The 21737-nt window shown below is 41.8% G+C and overlaps 2 protein-coding genes across 9 annotated transcripts in view; one reads left to right on the top strand and one right to left on the bottom strand.

Moving 5' to 3' along the window:
• The window catches only part of AP2A2 (adaptor related protein complex 2 subunit alpha 2), a 45566-nt gene extending 43556 nt beyond the window's left edge, over positions 1–2010 (bottom strand). For 2 of the 4 annotated variants that reach the window (XM_053945229.1, XM_053945230.1), the window contains exon 1: positions 1844–2010. In XM_053945229.1, coding sequence (XP_053801204.1) covers positions 1844–1910 — 67 coding nt within the window. In that variant the 5' untranslated portion in view covers positions 1911–2010. The remainder of the gene's footprint in view (positions 1–1843) is intronic. The other 2 variants (XM_053945231.1, XM_053945232.1) reach the window with 1 other exon arrangement.
• A 4627-nt stretch (positions 2011–6637) lies between these two features.
• The window catches only part of CHID1 (chitinase domain containing 1), a 98621-nt gene continuing 83521 nt past the window's right edge, over positions 6638–21737 (top strand). Inside the window, exons 1-7 of one of the 5 annotated variants that reach the window (XM_053945603.1) lie at positions 6638–6702; positions 9796–9938; positions 11129–11278; positions 12658–12790; positions 13806–13850; positions 15191–15297; positions 16594–16655. In XM_053945603.1, coding sequence (XP_053801578.1) covers positions 9813–9938; positions 11129–11278; positions 12658–12790; positions 13806–13850; positions 15191–15297; positions 16594–16655 — 623 coding nt within the window. In that variant the 5' untranslated portion in view covers positions 6638–6702; positions 9796–9812. Of the gene's footprint in view, positions 6703–6819; positions 7022–9785; positions 9939–11128; positions 11279–12657; positions 12791–13805; positions 13851–15190; positions 15298–16593; positions 16656–21737 lie in introns of those variants that run through there. The other 4 variants (XM_053945605.1, XM_053945602.1, XM_053945604.1 and 1 more) reach the window with 4 other exon arrangements.

Below are 21737 nucleotides of genomic sequence, written 5' to 3'. Positions count from 1 at the left end.
TTGTTGTCTCCTGCAGATAACTAGAGCATGAGAGGTTTGTTGTCCCATCTGGACCAAGGTAGCTTCAGCTCTGTTCCCACATTGCCTCGTGGGGAAATAAGTACCTAATTTGTTATATCCTACAACCTTAAATTTTGTTATTTCAAATCCCTGAACACAGGTTACAAACCGAAGAGCCCAAATGTTTCTCTTGTATTTACTTCTAGTGAATTCCACTGAAAACAAGCGTGAACAAAGTTAACCAACTGCAACACATGAAACACTGATGAATCAAGTAATACTGTTTCTAGCTAAATCAATGAAAACAATTATTTAAAAAATCATTAAAAAAAATGATAAAAAAATCATTGTGAATTGTATTGGGTAGATAAAACAGCTTAACAAGTCTTAACTGCTATGACACCAAGCGGAAATCGTAGCTTTGCCAACTAGACAAAGCACAAGAGCATTTGTGTAACCTGGAACTGCTACACTACACATTTTATAAGCCATCTTCTACACAGACCAGGGTGAAGTCTAAAGACCTAAGGATCTGCAACTGTTTTGAAAAAGAAAAGCCACCTCATTCAAACAACTTCTGCTTTAAGGAAGATTATCAACCTTGAATTTGTTCACATATCTCAATGTCCAATTCACCTGATTATAAAGACACTGCATTTAAATGGTCTCATTTTACCAGTATAATTTCTTTGCCAGGTTTTTTTATTAGAAGTCATCAATGTGAAGTTTTTCAAGCCAGTGTGATTAAATAATTCCAACACAATAATAATTCCCAGTCAGAACAACATAATTTGCATTAAAAATTCTCCAAATCTGTTTATATCTTTAGAGAGAAGAGCTTACTGCTAAATTCTCCAAATCTGTTTATATCTTTAGAGAGAAGAGCTTACTGCTGTTTTTAAAATAGCCTCAAGTGATCTACAGAGACTCACAGGTGGACAAAATAGAGCTGTTTCATCACACCAACCACAGCGACCTTAGCCCTTCCCCAGGCAATTCCTGCCACATCATACACTTAGATCTCTAACTCTGATTAATATTAAACTATTGTATGCAATTGTCGGACAAAAAGGAAGACTGAGCACTGAGGTGTGCCCCCACACATACCCCTTCCCCCCATACCAAGCAGCAGCAGATTTGTATTCCTCCTCTCCTGCTGCACACTCACAGACACGCTCCCCCCACTTCTCTCGGGGGAGCACTTACCCGCACCCCCCTCCATCCCATTTTTAATTACACCTATCCCAAGCGCTGATTTCCATCAAAGCAGAATCTTAAAGCCAATTTAAGCCAAGCCTAGGCATACGCACTGAGGGCCCTGCTCTCAGGCGCCTACAGAGGCCTGTTTTCCATCAGTGACGTGATGAACCGAGAGCCGCTCAGGGATCTGGAAGGAGCCCAGGGACGCCTCTCCCTGCCCCGCCGCACACCCACCCGCGCCCCGGCAGCGCTCCGGCGCATCGCGAACAACGGCGGCACCGACCCCCAGCATCCCCTCGGCCGGGGCGGCCACCGCGACACTCAAGGACGGGGGAGGGGGGTGACAGGGGTGGGAGGGGGGTGACAGGGGTGGGAGGGGGGGAACACCCCAACCCACCCACCCACCCAAAACGCTCAAGCCCACAGGCAAATGATTTATGCGGCTCCCCCCTCCCCGCCGCCCCCCCGAGCGCGTCGCCATTTCGTGAGACAGGAGCGCTCCGAGCTGCCCGCTGCGGGGATCAGAGGGAAGAGGGAAGCACTAGGAAGGGGATCAAGGGGTGAAGCCCCGGCCCCACGGGGCACCAGCCCATGGCCACGGCCGGCACGGCCCAGCCCAGGCCCCGGCTCCGGCGCCACTCACAGTTGCGGATATCGGAGATGAAGACCGCCAGGCCTCGCATGCCATCGCCCTTCGACACCGCAGGCATCGTGGCGCACGATCACGGCCGCCCTGGGACGCGACACGCCGAACCCCCGCAGCCGCCGCCCGCTCTCCCCGCGGGCTGCTTCAGGCCGCTCCGCCGCCGCCGCCTCCGCAGCGCGCAGGCGCCGCCGGGGCTCCCGCGCCCCCGCAGCCGATGGGCGGGCGCTGCTCGGGCGCCACCTGCCGTGCGGAGGCGGGAGCGCCGCGGGGGCGCCGGGCCCCCTGCGCCTCCCGGTGCCGCAGCCACGGCGGGCGCGGACCCTGCCCGTCCCCCGGGATGTGCCCCGAGATCTGCCCCCGTTCCCGGGCATCGCCCGTGCAACCCTGCGGCCCAAAAAGTCTGGCTAGCTGGAGGCTGGGCCCTGGGGATCGGCCGTGCCGCTACTGGGACGCGATTTCCAGTCACCGCCCGTTAGGGCAAACGGGCCCGGGCCGAGGTGAGGGCCGGCAGGGCAGCGTTAGCCGTTGTGTCCGTGGGTGAATTGACTGCACGCTCCCTGGTCGAGAACAGCCTAATCCTTTCCTCTCCTCGTGACCCTAATGGCCGAGAAGTTTGATGATTTTCGAAGGTGAAATACCGGGCTTCTCAGGCACTTCAGAGGATGTAACTGCTGAGGGAGAAGGAGAGAGATGGCCAATCAAGATACTGGAAAATTTCACTTCATCACTTAAGTTTTGAGCAGATTATTGATCTGGAATCTTATTTTTTAAATGTGAAGAGCAAGGTACGGACTCTCAGTGGTATAGTCAGTAAGAACATGCTTTCCACAGGGTGGACTGCAGGAGTCTGTGCCTTGGTCCTCCTCCTCAAAAGGGACCCCAAAACAGTGCACGGGTTCTCCTGCACGTACCCTGCATAGTCTCTGTGAGCATTGAGAAGCCCGGAGGCGACTGTGTGCAGCTCCATCCTTAGGCACATCCCCCTTTTGAGCCCGCCATCGGTTGTGTGAGTGGCGCAGTTGCTCCATGTTCACGTAGAGAGTCCCACTCCCTGACTCCCTGGGCATGCAGGTGTGCAAACCCAGGGCCACATGTTCCTCCCGATGGCTGTAAACATGCAGAGTGACACAGTCCCACACCACATCTACTCACGAGCCTGAAAACATTTCAAGGTTAAACTGTCTTATACATGCTGAAGAGGTGGGACTGTGCAGAGCATTTAATATCTTCAGCTGAAAATCGGTTCAAATGGTCTCAAAACTGGCCGAGACTGCCTAACCAAAAGTGTGCTGGGGGCTTCAGTCATGATGCAAGGGATTAGTATGCTTAGTGGAGAATAATGATTCACAGAATCACAGGGCTTAGGGCTACTGGAGATCAACCAGTCATTTCACCTCTATTTCAGCATACTTCAAGGCATTTAATTTCATTTTTTGGGGGGGTTTTGGGTTTTTTTGGTTTTTTTTTTCCTTTTTTTTTTGTGTGGTTTTTTGTTGTTGTTGTTTGTTTTCTTTTCTTTTTTTTTTTTTTTTGGGTTTTTTTTTTTTTTGTTTTTTTACCCCCTAGTGAACTTAGCCCAATATCTAGCTTTTAGCTACAGTCTATCTTCCAGAAAGGCACTGAGTCTTGCTCTGATACAATCAAATTCACTGTTTCCCTGGATAGTTTGCTCCCATGGTTAATTCTCCTTGTTTAGAACTTGCATCTTGTTTAGATTCAGCAAGCTCCAGTACCTTTAATTTCGTGATACATTTTTCTTTCATAAAGATCTATATAATACTTGATACCCTCTGTCTGACAATGGCTGTATACCTCAGGTCACACCTGAAGGGTCTATTCCAGGTGTTTTCAGGATACAATGTTACATGAGTGCTTTTTAGCTGTGCAAGTATCTATGAGCAAGGCAGGATGACAGCATGGGGTAGTCTCGCAATTGTCCCTTTGCCCCTGGATCCATTTTGTAGACCAAGTGCAACTACAGGCAGTCATGCACAATTAGTCTACTGTTCAACTCAGATTATTTGTAGGCTTTCATGAAGAACACTCTCCTTTTCCACAGCTTTACAAATAGATTTTTACACTTAATAATAATTTCTGTGCACCTTTGAATGTGAAAACTTCCCATGTCACCAAATGAGGCTTTTTCTGTGATCAGAAAAAAGAGAAATCTTTTTTGAGCTGATTTCTACTCCTAAGAGCACAGTGACACCTAAAGGCTCAGTCTATCAGCCCTGTCTGGTTGTATTCTTGTCAATACTGCAAGTCATGCAGGTATCCAACTCCCTTTTCAGCAGTGGCTTAAGTACTGCCAGCAGGATAGCTGTAGCAGTACCAGGCTAAGCTTGAGCTGCAAATTCTTCTTGAGAGCTGGGAAAATATCCACGTGGTTAACACATGTGGATGACTCTAGTTTTGCCTCATACAGCTAAATGTTTCATTTGAAGGGGCTCAGTATGCAGTACACATACCCTGATTATTTTATGTCAACCTCTTTTGACTGGCTGTTGAGGCTTCACTACATTCAATCTTTTTACCTCAACAAAGGCTTGTGCAATCAGGACAAATGTGTAGGCATGTCTGTCCTTACTGCCTCATAACTTAGAACTTAGTAGTGCATTTCAGATGTCTTGGTAAGGATAAGGTAGAAATTTTATGTGAATAATAGGTATCTAGAGGAAAGAGAGTCTGTAATGGTCTCTATATGCATCCTGGCTGAAAGAAACATTGTAATGTGAACTCAGCTGTTACTCAGCACAGAGCTTGCACCAGGCACAACCCTTTGCAAACACACTGAGTTGGTAATTCTGTAAAATATTTTTGTTTGAGCCTAACATCTATAAAACACCAGGCTGCCTAAAAACAAACATAAGTGTTTCTATCCATCCCAAGATGTTATGATTATTCAAGATATTTATAATTACTGTAAAATCAGCATTAAAGGGGAAATAGTACCAAGAAACATTTTCCTATTACATAAAACAATTGGCATCACATTTGTTTTTTAATAGATCCACAATGTTTGTCCTCTAGTTTCCATTTTATATGGGAGTTATTTTAAATTTTTTTTCAGAATTTCATTGCACTGGTACAAAGGCTTTAATAATTGCACTGACCTTCATAAAACTATTACCATTCATCTCAGTGTTTTCAGCTGGTGAGGATCCAGTTGTGGGAACTACAAAAAGGGAATTGTTCCTTTCCCTTTATTACTTCTCTCACATTTGTCTTGTCAGTTATTGTTTTTTTCTGCTCCTCATGATCATTCTAACCATTACTGGAACCAAAAAGAACTCAGGACTAAACAGAATCCATGGCTCCACCATGCATACACAACCATGTTTCTGTACTTGACATCAAACATTCATTATCCCTTAACCAAGAGCACAATGCCTTCTGCCATGCCAGAGTGTCAGATGGGCTGCTTTCAACACTAGAAAACACAAAGTTAGGCTAATATCACTATCATGAAACTCTAAATTTACAGAAATTTGGGATGGATCTGGGCATAGAAGACTATGCATCGGCTTCACAGACAAGACTTTTGTTCAGAGAAAAAATATCTCCATTTTTCTTTTCAGTGCTGAAGAATGCTCATGAAGACCTTCATTACCCAAGAGGGAATGAAAGAAGAGGGCAGTTCAGCAGAATAAGGCAACCTTCCAGTCCAGCTTCTAGAAGGTTGTACTAAACTGTAACCAAGAGAGAAAGAAGGTCACAGGATGGCTTCTGTTGGGAACTGCACTGCTAGGATATGCTGGCTTTGCCTCTACATCATGATATAACACATCTGTTTTTTTTATCAAGTCTTTTGATAGGGTATTTAGTCCCTGCAAGCAGCCTGTGAAATAACAGGGTTATATCAAAACTTCTGCTGCAGTAAAAATAGCAGTAACACAAGCCATGCTGCACACAAGAACACAAACTGTAGAAGGTCAAAGCAGAAGAAAATAAAAAACTCAGTTAAAACCACAATCTTTTATTTTAGAGCCTGTTAAAAGCCATCTGAGATTTGACCCCTCCTTTCTGCACACCCAGAGTCAGCAGTACTGCCAGCAGACTCTCTGCAGCCTTACCTATATGATCATTTTGCCTCCAGGTCCGTGTGTGCATTTTAGCCCAAGCTCCTGATTTAACTACACTTTTTCTCAGAATCACAGAAACAATTTGTTTTGAAAAGATCTCAGAGATAATAGAGTCTAACCTGTGATTAAACATCACTATATCAACTAGACCATGGCTCTAAGTTTTTCTTAGACACTTCCTGGGATGGTCTCCGCCACCTACCTGGACAGCCTCTCCCAATGTTTCCTCACCTTCTGTGAAGGAATTCCTCCCGGTTGGACCTCCAGGTCCAACCTGACCCTCCCCTGGCATAGTTAAGGCCATTTCTTTTTGAGTTGCTGGTAGCCTGTGAGAGGAGGCTGATCCCAACCTGGCTACAGCCTATCACCCCTGAACTTCCTCCTCTCCAGGCTAGACCTGGAGCTGTATCAACTTGCTATAGCTTGGGCTAAACCAAGAGGCTCTTTATAGGAATTTAGAATTACACCATTATTAGTATTTCCTTTCTTCAGCTACTGATGCACCCCAAAGCACCGCGTCCCGGGTCGGGCCGGGCCGGGTCGGGTCGGGTCGGGCCGGACCAGGCCAGGCCAGTAGCAGCTCTGTCGGTGGGGCCCGGCCGGGATGTGCCGGCGCTGGGCCGGCCCGAAGCGCCGGGGAGCCGCAGCCGCTGCCTCTCGCCTGCCACCCTGCCATGTTGGCGCAGCCCGTGGCCCTCCCACCGCCCCGGCGCTGCCCGGAGCCGGCGGGCGGGGCGCTGCCGCTCGCCCGCACTTCCGCGGCGGCGGCGGGCGGTACGTGGTGTCCGCAGGGCTGGGCCCGGCAGTCCGGCAGGGCTGGGAAGGGATGGAGGAGAGCGGAAAGGGCGGGGGTGAGGCCGCGCTCCGGCGGGGCGGGGGCCTGGCCATGCCGCGGTGGGGGTGACGCGGCAGCCCGGGGCTGCCCCGCCGGGTCCGAGCTCGGGGCGGCCGCAGCGGCCCTGGCGCTGAGGCGCTGATGCCATAGCAGGCGTGCGGGCTCCCTGGTATCTCGAAAGTCGGGCGAGTGTGGGAGGGAATTCTGAACGTCAAAGTGGTGCACTTTACAAGAGGGGAAGGTTTAATGTTTACACAGGTTAGTAAACGGATTTATTCTGACTCTTCACTCCCCACTATAGCTTTTATTGCTTTCATATAAAAACGCATCAGCAGTATGCTTCCAGGCCTTCCTTTACAAAGTGATGCAGGTTCTTTCTGCAAATGTAGTTAGAATCTAGTTTCTTCTTTATAAATAAACTATAAACATTAACTCAGTGTTGTGTACCATCCATTTAGTTTCTTTGCTTGCTTATTTTGGACAGCCTAAATCTGTGCTAGCTTTACTCGATTTTAAAAATTAAGATAAATTTAAAACAGCTTTCCAAAAGTATGTTACCTTATGTGGAGGCAGGGTTAAACAACATTCATGACCTGGCTAGGAGAGAAACCTGGCCTTCAGATCAGTTTGTCAAATGATGTTTTAAGCTTTAAATTGTCCATAGTATCAGCTGGACAAGGACATAGAGGCAGTTTTCAATTCTGTTTGCATTTTGCAGTGACAGAGGAGATAAACAAAGAGTGCAAAGCTCAGACAGTTCTACTGAGTTCAGCTAATTTGAGAGGTGTTAAAAAAATGGCAGAGTGTTTGTAGAAGAAAAGTTTGATGAGGATTTAGTTTTGTAAAGCTTGCAAAATGGATGCTTGTATTTTCCATAAAGAGCATTTAAAGTTTGACCAATTTATCTTCTTTGTTACAGTGATGCCATCTACTTGATTTTCATTGATGTTGTTAAAGAACAAACTATTAAAATAAGTTTCCAACCAAGAGTTTATACTGGACTGTCAGTAGCAGAAACCAATTTGCCACAGGCTCAGTGCTTCCTATAAATCTAGGAGTGGATGTTGGCTTAACAATAATTGACAGACGGATACGATCCTGTCAAGGAAATGAGCACATTTTGATGGCTAATTAGAGTTCACGGATGGTTTTTTAAGCTTCTGTTCTTCAGCTGTTAGATATTATCTTCTTTTCAGGGAAGTGGATGCTGTTGCTAATTGTTTCTGAAAGTGAAATCAAACACCTCTAAATCGATAGATACAAGCTTCTGGGAGAATTGAGATCCTGTCCAAATAGTTAAGACTTGTAGTGACTGTTCAGGCTCTTGATTGTTCCTCTCTGCAGTAGTTTATAGATCTTGCCAAGCTAGATGGAACATAGAAGATACTATCAAAAGCAACATGTTTTGTCTCATTTTTTAGAATATGGAAAACAAGGGGGTTACCTGTGACATTGAAATCATAGTAGAAGCGTAAGACATTAATTATTCATAACAGGAATTTTGAGCCGTATAGCAATTCAGCTTTTACAACACTCCCTGGAACCAAGAAATATTAGAAGGCTTTCTGCTTTTATTTTGCAGTTTATAAAACACTTGACTAAAATTTTCAAACAATTTTGTACAGGAGGTTTTTGATATTCTTTGGTGATACTGGCATTGTTTTTTTCAAGCACTTCTGCCATCATCCTTCTACTTAGTTGCCTAATCATATATACCTCTCTTTTCCTGAAGAACCCCAAAATCCTATAATAAATACCTCTGTTTTTTAAAATCCTAAGCCAGACACATCTAAATACTAGCAAGTTTGTTCGGTTGTTGATTTCATATCTGTTTCATTGAGTACGTTTCCATTGAAGCTTTAAGGTTCCTTCTACCACAGTACTCAGAGACTCAGTCTCGTGTTGTGGGATCCTGCACCTGATGTTTTGTACAGAAATAAAGTACTGAAACTTTGAGCAGCACTTGTTATCAGTGCCAGTAGAACAAGTCTTATAAATATGATTTGTAGAAATGAGTTTGTAGGTCTTCAAAATGAGTGGTAGAGTAATATAGAAAGCAAGACAGTTTTTTAAGTTCAACAAAAATTCAGAATATTGGAAAGAACCTATTTTCTTCTCCATCAGGATCTCATATTTATGAGAAGCAGCTTGATACAGATCTAGAGCCCTGGTTCCCCAAATGCCATTTTTTTTTTCTGTTTTCTTCTTCACTACTGGGAGCTAGGCTGGGAAACCAGTGCAACTTTTGATTGGGGAAAGATTGGAAAACAAACTCTGGCTGTATTTGACTTCTTTAAAAAGTCTTCCTACAGATACAAGGAGTGATAGATGAACACACAACAGAACTGTTGTCTACTAATTCTCAGTTTCTTTATTTGGAGCTAGGGCAAACTGTCAAAGTTATTCTTCTAGACAAAAAGGACATGCCTATCCCCTCCTTTTTTTTTTTTTTTTTCCCTTCAATTTCTGTATCAGTGGCTTGGCAAGGAATTGAAAGTAAAGGTCTCATCTGTTGCAGTAAAGGCACATAGCTGTAAGCATATAGCTATAATTCTTTATATCTGTTAATTAATTTATGACACACTGACCAGGCTAGGTAGGAGCAGAAAAAAATATTATCTCTTATTTTCTATAGAAAAGGTAAAGTGGCACAATAATTGTTATGTGCAGCAGACATTTATCTCAGTTTCAGCTGTGAACAGTTGTACTTCTTTAGGGGGATTCCTTAAAAAGGAAGCTCCAAGGGTCCAACCCACTTCATCTGTGATACACCTTTTAAAACAAGGGACAAAAAAGGTGCTTGAGACTAGAAGTAATCTCTCATAATGCACTGGTTTTGTTGCCAGAGCAGAAGCACTGTTAAAACAGTACTGCCTTAATAAGTCTGATTCTAAGAGAATCAAAAGATGAGAAGAGATAGGGAGATAAAAAGGGAGAAGATAAGAAAATTTCTTTACTTTTTTTAGACAAGAAAACTGAATGAAACTGTTAGATTCCTCTGTTCACAGAGATTTGAACCCTTATGTTTTCAGAAGGAGAGAAACTTGACATGGGGAAAAACACCATGAGGCTTCTCTGTGCTTTCCTTTCTCTTGCCATAGTATGCTGGGTAGCTGAAGGTACCCTGTCAAAAACAGATGCAAAGAAAGGTGCTACAAAAAAACTGGAGGAAAAGGTAAGGGAAATAACTGAAATTCTTGTCTTATCTAACATGTGTAGTGAATTAATTGAACTTTGGTAAATGGCCTCTACCTCTGTTAAAAAAGTGTTAATGCATTTCCTCTGAAGCTGATACTCACAGATAAAACTTGAAACTGTCCTTTCCTTCAGCTTTTCTGTGTGTCACAAATGGTTTACTTCTTGAAACATATGATCTAGACTTCTGGAGCTTTATCCTCTCTGCAAGTTGCAGAAGCAGGAAGTTTTTGTCCCCTCAGGGAACACACTTCCATCCCTTTGGAAACCAGGGTGGGGAACAGTAGTTTGGGCCAAGAGCTCTAGGTCATTTACTGGTGCAATGGAGCCTTGCCAGTGGGAAGGCTGTATTGTGATGAAATATTTTGAAGAGCCTTCTAATCAGTTGTTCTTTTGCAGGCAGAAATTATTCAGAGTCCCACAATAATCAGAGCAAGCAGAGCCAGCATGCTGAAGTCTTTCTTCACTTGCTGAGCATGTTATTGTTTCCTTGTTTGTTATTGTTTTATGTATGTACATCTGTCACTGTTGGTATTACTTGCTCAACATCTACCAGGAAGCAAACCTTATTTGCAGGTAGTGAGGGTAATGCAAGGTGTTAAGGCAGGCCATATGTCTAAATTCCTTACAATGAATCAATAGATGGCTTCTGCATACCCACCATGAACATCTCATTTGATCTTCTCATTCTGTTTTTATCTGCTGGGTCAATTGAAGCATCTTCCCTAAAGAAGAGTGTTTAAAATCTTGACTTTCACAATGCAGCATTCTCAGACTAAAATATATCCAGTTTACAAGCTCTCTTCAAATTCTTGGTTAAGAACTCCTAACCCATTTTTATTATTTTGGGGGTAACGTGACAGAAAGCATTGACTAGAAAACAGAGCACCATCAGCTGTCATAAATTATGTTCTTTACTCTGATAATGTCTTGGGGTTTGGTTTTTGTTTATATGCTTTCTACCTTCCAAACAAAATACGTTTACTGACGATGACAAGTAATTTCTGAGGACTTGTATGTTTCAGTTCTAAATCAAAGTGCTCTGCATAATTTAAAAGGAGTGCTCAGAGTTTAATGAAGTGATTTGTTTTGCTGTTGTTTTTAAAGTCTGTTGCCAGTGAAAGTGGCTGTTTCATATAACTGGTTCTAATAACTGTCTTCTCTCCACAGAAGCTGCATTCTGATAAAAATGTTCAGGACCGGGGATTAGTAGTTTTGGATCCAAAAGCAAAGGATATTATATTGGAACATGAAAGTTATGGCTCCAAGAAGATGAAGGAACGACATTTCTCAGGAGATGTTCTGGGATATATTACTCCTGTAAGTTGATACAATGAATAAAATTTGTGCTTTGAATGAATATGCAGCAGACTGTGCTAACCTGCAAGTTTGCATCCCTGTTTTAAAAGTATTTTTATAGTAATGGGGGCTGCTAGTCAAATACAGTCAAAGAGCCAGAGAAGTATTTGAGACTTGACTTGGGGTTCAGGTGGTCTCAAACCCTTGTTCTCCCATCTGTCTCTTGGAGGATGTCTAGGTCCTCTAGGAGGATGTATATTGTTTTTCCTCTTGCTGGTGTTGAGCAATACACTTAGAGCAGGTACTGGGTGTGCAACTGCAGTGGGAGCTGCAGGTTGTGCCTGGGTGGGAGCCCCAGGCAAGGGGCTGTGACCTGGTGCTGACCTTTCAGACAGCAAAGGGCACAGGGACCTGTAGTGGTGGACAGGTGACCGGACACTGGGACACAGCAGGAGCCAAGGGCTCATCAGGAAGACCCCAGACCATCACAGGCATGGAGGGTACAAAACCTGGGGATTCCTTTGTTGGGGTTCCCTTCCCAGAGGCACCAGCTCAAGCTGTTTCTGTGTTACTGCACCACAATTAAATTGCTTTAGGATTCCAGACATCTGGGACTCTGCCATGGGAAACCCAGGGCTGAGCCAGTGAGGAAACCCTGTCTGGCTGTGTGACCGTGGGGTTTGCAGGGAGCCAAGAGGGACACCCCTGGGGCCACTGGAGTTGCCCTCAGCAGTGAAAGTTTGGAGTGGTCAGAGTGACTGCCAGAGTGGCTCCTAGATGGTCAGGCAGGGAAGCTTCTTTAAAATGCTGGTTTTGACAGGGATAAGAGTATTCTCCTGTCAGTGGTGAGTCAGGGGAAGTTGCAGTGTAGTCAGAACAGGAGGGCTGCAACTCGAACCTGCTAAATCAACAGTAATAATTGTATGCTGCCAAACTGATATCAAATTGATGTCTTTTGCTATCCTGTCTCCTTCAAAGCATTCTTTCTTGAATAATAAATGTTTCATCCTTTTTTTTTAGAGGATACTTTTCACTTGTTTTTGTCTTACACTGCTCAAAAGACAAATAGGTGCCCTATAAATTTCACCTTTCTCAAGTTCTCTTGAACCTAAATTCAGAGTCTATAAATTCAAAACTGTGTGGGAATCTACAAGCCAGTTGCTGTAGTTCAGGTGAATTAGCACAATTTGAAGATTGCCTTTCATGTAGCTAAGCAGAGCTTCCAGAGTACTATCTTATTTAAATGAAAGCAATATCCCAGCAGGTTTCCTCAAATGAATGAATAGGGATCTAGCAGATGATTAAATTTCTGTTAAAGAGTTTATGTTGGTCAAAAGTGAAGTGAATTGTATATCTTACTTCTGAGTCTCTCACTTTTTTCCTCTCCTTTGTTTTTCAAGTGGAACAACCATGGCTATAACATTGCTAAAATATTTGGAAACAAATTTACACTAATCTCACCGGTTTGGTTACAAGTGAAGAGGAGAGGGAAGGAAAGGTTCCAGTTCGCTGGGCTCCACGATGCTGATCAAGGTGTTTTTTTTTTTTTTTTTTTTTTTTTTTTCTTTGAATATGAATTGCAATATTGTTGCAGACTGAGTAGATTTGGCATACTAAGTGGGTTTTGGCTGGCTCTGCCACATGGTGAAGTACTTTCAACCATTCCATTTTTTTGTGTTTTCTTCAGATTGAACTTCCTTCTGTCCTCACCTGCTTCCACATGTGTACATAGTTTATTTGTCAGAAAATGTAAGTGGGAAGATTGGCTTTTCCACCATGCTGTCCACAAAACCCCTCTTAAAAAAATGAAAAGGCAAAGATCCTGTACAGGGAAAAACCATGTTTGGTGTTGCACTGTGCAGTTGTTTACCCGTTGTGGGTTTTGGTTTTTTTTTTTTTTTTTTGCAAAAACCTTTAGGCGAATTTGTTTTAGAAAGGGAAGATTTAATTTAATTTAAATTTAATTTAAATTTAATTTAAATTTAATTAAAATTTAATTTGAAGAGAATTATTTTCCTTCATTACGAGGGAAGTGGCAGCAAGATTAAATTTCAGCTAGTGTGTACTAGTTCATGGTTTCGAAGTTCATTGAATGTGATATTTCATTTGAAATAGCTATAATTCTTACCGTGTTAATGCCTACTAACAAATTCATCCTAGTGCAAAGACTGCCAAGAGGAGTGGATGGGACACTTTAAAGTACCATCTGAAAAAATCAAACATTCCTCCCAGGTGATGCCTGGTGGCTGCAGAAATGTTATTCTGAGTAGGCACTAGGGCAGCTTCCATAGTGAGGCAGAACTAAGCAGGGAGGGGCTGGGTGGGGACTATTGTAAGGCTGTAGTGAATGCTGTGGTGCAGGTTCATGGCTTCAGATTCTGTGCATCACAGGATGTTCTGTCTGGGTGGATTATGAACTGCTAGTCTGTGGCAGGAAAATGTGTATAATGAAGCTATGCTACATCATTTGAAGAATGCTTGAAAATATGTTATCATTGTCAACATCATTTATATTTTATCAGCTGTCTTACTTGATACTGTTTGACAGGTTGGATGAAAGATGTGAGAAAAACCTCCAAAAACATAAAAATAGGTGAGCCTTTGGTTTATGTTTGTTTGCTTGCTTTTTATCTTATTTAGCTTCTAGGAGAGGAAAGTAAGGTTTTCTTCTAGGTCTTCATGGGAGGAAGGAAGATTACCTTAGCACAGCTGTATGAAGAAGATGTCTGAGAAGAAAACTTAAAGCAGTTAACTGTAGATAGTTAAGTAACTGAAATGTTGGCCCTCTTGATGCCTTTGTCTTGATGCCTTGAAGCCTTAGCTTCTTGTCTCACAATAAATCCTGGGTTACAATGCCCTCCATGGAGGGATACTAGTATATAACACTGTGTGCCTCCCTGGGTAAAGAAGTCTTCAATCTTGTTGCTTGGGGTTCTGTGTAGTTAAAAAGAAAAAAAAAAACCAACCAAATCTGAGTCAGTGATTCAGACTTTCCTGCATGATAGAAAAGTCCTGTTTTGTCTCTTCTCCCCTTAAAGCTGGGAACTCATGGGATGTGCTGCAGTGTGTGTCTTTAGGGAAAATTGCAAACATTGGTGTAGAGATTCTGCTGTGCTAGACTTCTTACATTTGTCTGTAGCAAGAATTCTGTGGAACTGTGAAACGCTTCTTGATTCAGAAGGGAGTATGAAATTTGAAATGTATTAGAAAAATTGAATGCTCAGTCAGATATTTTAATGTACTTCAGCTGCCAGAGGATAAAGCTTTTGAAATCTTTCTACACTTTTCTAAAACATAATTTTACAACCATGGTAGTTAGTAGGGGCTTAGACATAGCTCCATAAAATCCATTGCCTTTTCCTGAAGGCATGATTGTCAACTATTCCAACAGCAGTTTTCCTGTCTATTTATTTAATGTTTTGTGTTTTTAGAAAAACAAATTACACAAGCTCAAGTGCTTTCCAAAAGTAAAAATTTGTCTTAGGGCATTGAGTTGAGTAGAAGAGTGAAGTAATGTAGAGCTGTGTATGGAGTAAATTAGAGTTTGAGGTGAACTTTTCTACCTCATTATTGTGGTAGAAGAGATGCACAACTTAAAGATTGTGTCTTGTGTTGCTGCTGGTTTAAGACTCTACTTGAGGCCTTGAGTGGTAGTTTAGTTAAGATCATTCAATCAAATTAAGGTATCATCTCTTAAAACTTGCATCAGTGCTGATCATTAACTAAACTTAAAATGAAGAGGAATGTTCTACAGTGTCAATATATCTATGCTGCTGAAGCTGGTCAGAGTGAAAAAGCAATGATCTCAGTCATGGGATGTGATTTTTAGTGGCATCTCTGCTTGTATCTACTGTATTCTGTTTCTGCAGAAACATTCCAGTGTAGATAATAAATTCCTTATTTTCTCTACTGATTGACAACTTTGCCTGATAGTGCCTCGAATTTTGTTTGATGGCTGGACTTACCAAGACTTTGAGAGTGTTTTTGGTAGTGAAGATGAGATAGAGGAGCTTTCCAAGAACATGGTTCTGCTAGCCAAGGTAAAAAAGCTATTTATGATGCTTATAAAATAGTGTGAGATGGTACTTGATTCCTTTTGTAATAATTTTTTTTCTCATATCTCGTGATTTTGCATTCTACAAAATAAAATTTACTCAAAACAATATTGAGGTAGGGTTCTTAATAGTGTGTCTTAATATGTGTCCAGTTCCTGTAAATATGAAATGTAACAACACTTAAGTGCAAGTGACTACGAGTCTAACGTGAGACTACATCAGTCTGATCAACGTAAACTTCTTGTCATTGGCAGCTGCACTCATGATTTTTGCCTGTTTTAAATTACTTCTACATTTCTATTCGAAATATAATTATTGAGCTGTGGCTAAACTGCTTAGTGGTATTTTCTGATAGGCAGAAAAAGGGTCTTGGGTGCAATGAGTACTGTTTTCTGTACAGGAATGCATTCAGGCTCAGTGTGGTAAAGCTAAGGAGCTACTTTTAATACCAAGAATCACTCACTGGATATGTATTACTGAACAGTTTTGCTCAGGTCTGATCAACCAGTGTCCTCAAAATGTTAAGAGACTAGGGAGAGGAGAAGAGGAATTTTGCTAAGATTTCTGGCCAACCCTTTTGCTAATGGCTTTAGAGCTATCCCATATGTGAGAATAGACAAGTTGCACCCAAAAGAGATTCAGCATTAGTGGTTGATTCATAGCAGCCTATTTATTTATTGTCAGAATAAGAGTTCTCACTTGCTACATGACATAAAGAAATCTTACAGTGCTCTAGAGGAAGTTGGATGTAGAGTTAAACTGAGTAATTTCTTAAAATTTGTAACCGATATGTCAATTTTAGGTCCTCAGTAACACTTGACCTCTTAAGGATGTCAACTCAAGTAGAACAGTATCCTTGATCATGCGAAGAATAAATTATCAAAAGAGAGACTAATTGTGGGAAATACTTGGAATCATGTCTATGCCGAATTAGCATTTACATCTTCAGACTCAAAAGATAATGAGTTTTTTCCCTGATATACAAGTAAAAGTGTGTCAAATTATTTGCTTAACAACCACCTTTCATTAGTGTCTGAATTTTCCTAATATAATATTGGCTTTTTCTGTAAAAGTAGATAAAATGGATAACTAATAGAGATTTTAAACTTTTGCATGTTTGTGTTTGTTAAATGATTTAAATTTCTCTTGGACTTCTCCATGAAATGCTGTGTTAAAGATGAATCTGGTGTAAGGATACAAAGCATGTTCAATCTGTAATAGTACAAGAAAAATAACTGCATGGATGTTAACTGTGTGTTGTTGACAATTCTCTTTATTTAGAATGAAAATTTTGATGGTTTTGTAGTTGAAGTGTGGAGTCAACTGGAAAATCAAAAGCAAACGTAAGTATAAGTCTATAGGAAGCAATTCCTAAAAATCAGCTCCTTTAAAGCATCCTTTTAATTTGTCCATGTTGATTTGAATATGTCTTTATAAATAAATACACTTAATTTTAGAACAACTAAAGGTTGTTCTGCTTGTCTTACAGTGAAGTAGAGGGATTCACCTCACTCTACATGAGATCAAAGACTACATCATAATCTTCACAGTGGGTCTAGCAGGCCGTGTTAGTCTTTCATTCTTGAGTTTTGCATGATGTAACTTGTATGAGGATGTAGAGGGTACCTTGGTTGCACACTCACTCCCATGTTGGCACTGGTCTTTATCGTAACAGTGTTTGGTTTGGGTTACTGGGTGATGCTTGGAACAGTGTGATACTTCAAGACCTAAGGCAAATACCAAACTTCTGCTTCACGAGGAAAAGACAAAACATGGTGGTGAAATTATGGTTCAGTGCAGGAACCTGAAGATTTTAGGTTAGTTTCTCAGGAAATTCCGGCATCCATTTCTCTAAAGCACAGTGTTTCTTAGAGATCTCTGTTGCCTGAAATGTCTGGGGGAAAATAGCTTCAAGAAAGCTGCAGAGAATGCAGACTTCATTATGGAAGGCTTTCACCTTTCAAAAAATGGTTACTTCAGGTTATTCTGGTTAGGGCAAATGCTGCTGACTGATGGCATATATTAGTTTCTTCTCAAACTGAGTGTGCTATTAGCAGTCCTACCTTTTTCCTATAAAATTAACACTTGGGTACAAAAAATGGAAACTGCAGAATCTTTTAGCTTTGTAAAGGGCTCCATCAATTGCCCTGCAATGAGTAATCCTTCAGTTATATGCTCTTGCTTATAATTAGGTAATTTTCCAGGTTGTTCTTAAGAGCTTATCTGTATCCTGAGTTCTGAACCTAGTGCAGTGTCTTAATAAAGCAGCCAAGAAGGTGACTGAAGCAATTAGTAACTTCCAGTCAGAAGTGGGTGGTAGTGGTCATTTTATTACTGTGCTTACTGTATTTAAGTAAAATCAATAATTTTCCTATTAGTTAACATGGATATAAGACAGACTGTGTAACTGTCATTGTAACACTTACTGAAGATCATTTTCAACACACTGGCATGAAAGTGCTGTATTGCAAATGAAACACATGAGCAAAGCATACTTTTGTGTTAGCCCCAGGGTGAGTTTATTTGTGTCATGATAAAAATACTGCTCTCTGCCAGGACTAATGTTGGTTTAAAACAGTGTTGTTTCACAGAATCACAGAATAAGCTGAGTTGGAAGGGATCCACAAGGATCATTGGGTCCAGCTCCTGTCCCTGCACAGCACCATCCCCAGGAGTCACACCATGTGCCCCAGTGTGTTGTCCAAAGGCTTCTGAACTCTGTCAGGCTGGTGCTGTGAGCACTTCTCTGGGGAGCCTGTTCCAGTACCCAAGCACCCTCTGGGTGGAAAACCTTTTTTTAATATCCAATCTAAACCTCCCCTGATGTTCTCTGGTAACAACTGTTACCAGAGAAAAGAGATAAGTGTCTGCCCCTCCTCTTCCCCTCAGGAGAAAGTAGTAAGTGGAATGAGGTCTCCCCTCAGTCTCCTCCATGCTGAACAGACCAAGTGACCTCAGCTGCTCTTCACACAGCTTCCCCTCAAGGCCTTCACCATCCTCATGGCCCTCCTTTGGACACTCTCTGATAGCTTCATGTCATTTCTATATTGTGGCACCCAAAACTGCCCCCAGCACTCGAGGTGAGGCTGCCCCAGTGCAGAGCAGAGGGAACAATCCCCTCCCTGGCCGGCTAGGCCAGATGTCCCCAGGACAGGGTTAGCAGCCTGGCTGCCAGGGCACTGCAGACTCAGATCCAACTTCTCACAGGCCAGGACCCCCAGGTCCCTTTCTACAGCACAGTTTATCTAACTGTGTGCTGGACATTTTGTCCAGAAGGACACTATGAAAAACAGGTGTCATAAAAACTGTTTGTACTGCAGGAGATACTACTGTTTAGTTGCCTCAGCCTTCAGTTACCTGAGTGTTACTTAGGTGAAGCACCACTTTCATTCACTATTTGTCTGTTATTCATAGAAAGGAGTGGGAAGTATCTTCCATAATTTCTGAAAAGGAAAGGGTTATTCTCATGCCATATAATGGTGACTGGATCCTTTTCTCTGAGTTGGTAATGCGTAATCATATATGGCCACTGTGAATAACACTTAAGGCTTATCCTAACTTAAATATGAGATTGTTTGTCACAAAAGCAATCATAAAGGGAAACAAATTAGGAACTGCAGATTTTCTTCCATTTCAAGACCTGATCTAAGGGCTTCATTGGAAACTCATCAGTGTGTTTTTCCTCCTTTTATTGCTGTGTCCCTAGAAATGGTTAGGGTGTTTTAGTTGAACAGTGCCTTGGGTTGGGCTTGCTGCATTCTGAATTATGCCAATTGAGACAGAGAGCTGAAGCTGGGCTCAGTGTGCAGTTACAGCTGTTTTGTGAATGCAGGAAACTCACTTCATTACATGGTAATTTTTGTCTTATGATGCTTGTAAGTTATAGGACCGTTGTCTTCATTTTGAGATTGTGTTTTCCTATCACTAGCTTTGAAACTCAATGCCTTGGCTATCCAGTGCCCATTTTTCCCTAATAATGGAACAACTTCTTAGAACAGATCTTAAGGGGCCAAATTAATTTATTCCGTTGGCAAGCCTGTATTTTTATTGCACTTTGAGTGCTGTTACTTTGGGGTCAGTTCATTTCATTTTGAGTAGCAGAGCAGAGTTTTTTCTGGGTAGGCATGGGTGGTATTTTGCTTCGCTTGAGTTGCCGAAAGAGTTGAAGCAGCGCAATGCCTCATTTAGCCCACAGCGTGGCAATATTGTAACGCGAGTCACACCTGATCTTCCCTCAGCTTGTGTCTTTCGAAAGTGGCAAACCCCGGTAGTAAAGCAAGTTCTTAACCATGGAAAGGTGGGGATTAGTTCGCAGGAGATATCAGCACAGAGGCGAACCCTAATCCTTCGGAGAGGTGAAATGCTTGTAGGATGGTATTTGTGCATGCTCCAAATAAAGCATCTGTTGTAACTGTTAGGTGAAGTGTAGGCTTTCCTGATTCAGATCCTTCAAGGTCAAATGCCTGGAAGTAGCTTAACCTTCTTCTAGTTAAAGGGACAAAAGATCATAATGATGCTCCTGGGAACAGCTATTTTGCCTTCAAACTACTTTCAGAGCTGTGTGACAATACAAGGAGACCTGCCTAGCTAATACAGTTTTTCATGTTATTTAATGTGAACATGTTTTAGTTTAAAATCAAATAAAAAAAAATCCCTTTTTTCCCTGACATACAAGGAATAATCTCACATAAGCAGTTAGCAACAGGTTATTGAAACTCAACACAGGTGCATAAAAATGTATGGTATACACTGCAGTTGTCATCTTGCTTTATCCAATGTTAGAGCAGTGGTGTCGATCTAGGAAAAATATTACAGAGATAATCATTATGGTTTTCATTTTTCAGAACCTAAATTAAGTGCGTACCTAGCCATTAAATTAATAAATGGCACTCAATTATTATATATATTTCATATATCTATGTTGAGGGGAAAGCTATGGAAATTATTCCTGTGATGTTTTTAACTGTGTTATGGAAAAGATCTGAGATCCCATCCAATGTGCTGCCTAAGTGGTGCAGGAACACTTGATACAGCACAGGTTTCTTTATCCAGCTTAAAATGACAACGGGGGGATTTGCTTCTGGAACATTTGTGCCTGATACAGTCTTCCAGCTATGAAATCAGCATCCACTCTCTGAAGACAATGTGCAGTGATACTTTCTAGCAGAGTGCCCCCAGAAGCAGGTGAGTCTGTAAAAGAATCTGAAAACCTGATAATTAGTGTCCTAACTCACCAAGATACTGGGCTATGATTTAAAACTACTTCATATATCAGAAAGCTGGATTAATTGCAGCTGAAGGTCTCTTCTCAGTTGACTTCAGGTGAGCAAGTGTCCCATGAGATACCACTTTTCAATAGCTGAACCTAAATATTGGATGGGCGTTTTCATAACATATGCTGTCCCTTGATATTGGGGCTTAAGAATTGCCTAAAAACTTTGTGATGATTAAATTATGTAAGAATCTTCATCTAAAAGGGTAACAGTGCTAGCTCTTCAGTAACACATAAATCCTGTGACCAGCCTCTTTAAGAACCTGTGATCACTGAGCACTTTTAAAATCAGGTAAACTTAGAGACTTCTCTCTCAGCCCTTTGCATGTTTCTAGAAAACCTTTCTCTTTTGTGGTACTTAAGTCAACTTTAGAAATGAGTGAAAATTTTTCCTTCGAGGCCCAAGGAGTTATCTAAGAGTCTTCAGTTTCCTGTTTATTCTAGCTGGCATCACAGATGAGGTGAAATGTTGCTTAGAAATTAAATTGCTGGCATCCACTAAAACATGAAATTCTGTGGTTTCAGGCTCACTACATATCTTCTGTTTTATGTCTTCTTAAGCAGAACTAACTCAAACTGGTTTGGGTTTTTTCTAGAACAAAAATTTTTTCAATCATTCTGGTTTGGGGTTATAGAATTGTTCTGCAATGTTTAGCAGACTAAAGTCTTAAATTATATAAGTCCTTTGTGCTGCTTTATTTTGCATATTCATTAAATGTTGATTTATCAACATTATCAATTTTTAAGAGAATTATGTGCCTAAATGCATCTGCCTGTTTTCATGTTAGATATCCTGAGCAGCCTCTTCTCTGGCTGTTCCCGTAGGAGCCTTGGTGTCTCGAGTCTTACACAGCAATGCATGCTGTGTATACTTTGACATGTTTAAAATGGCATTAGAATCTTCTGTTTAGGTTCTTAATTTTAGAAATAACACCTGTTCCATCTGAAGAACCTGAATTGCTTTGATATGTGTGAGTGGGCCTGTTTTGGGGGTTTTATAGTGACCACTTCAGGCTCTTGCAGATGTCTAATACAGACACTTTGAAGTACCCTCTGTAGCACTGATACCTACTTCTTTCCTGTATTTTCTGGGAATAGAATCATTAATATACAAATCACAGTGGCATCAAATTTAATGGCAGGTGAAAGACTG

This window comes from Vidua chalybeata, chromosome 6 (assembly GCF_026979565.1).
Source record: "Vidua chalybeata isolate OUT-0048 chromosome 6, bVidCha1 merged haplotype, whole genome shotgun sequence".
NCBI lineage: Eukaryota > Metazoa > Chordata > Aves > Passeriformes > Viduidae > Vidua > Vidua chalybeata.
The sequence above is the reverse complement of the archived record's forward strand: the minus strand, read 5'-3'. Positions and strand labels throughout refer to the sequence as shown.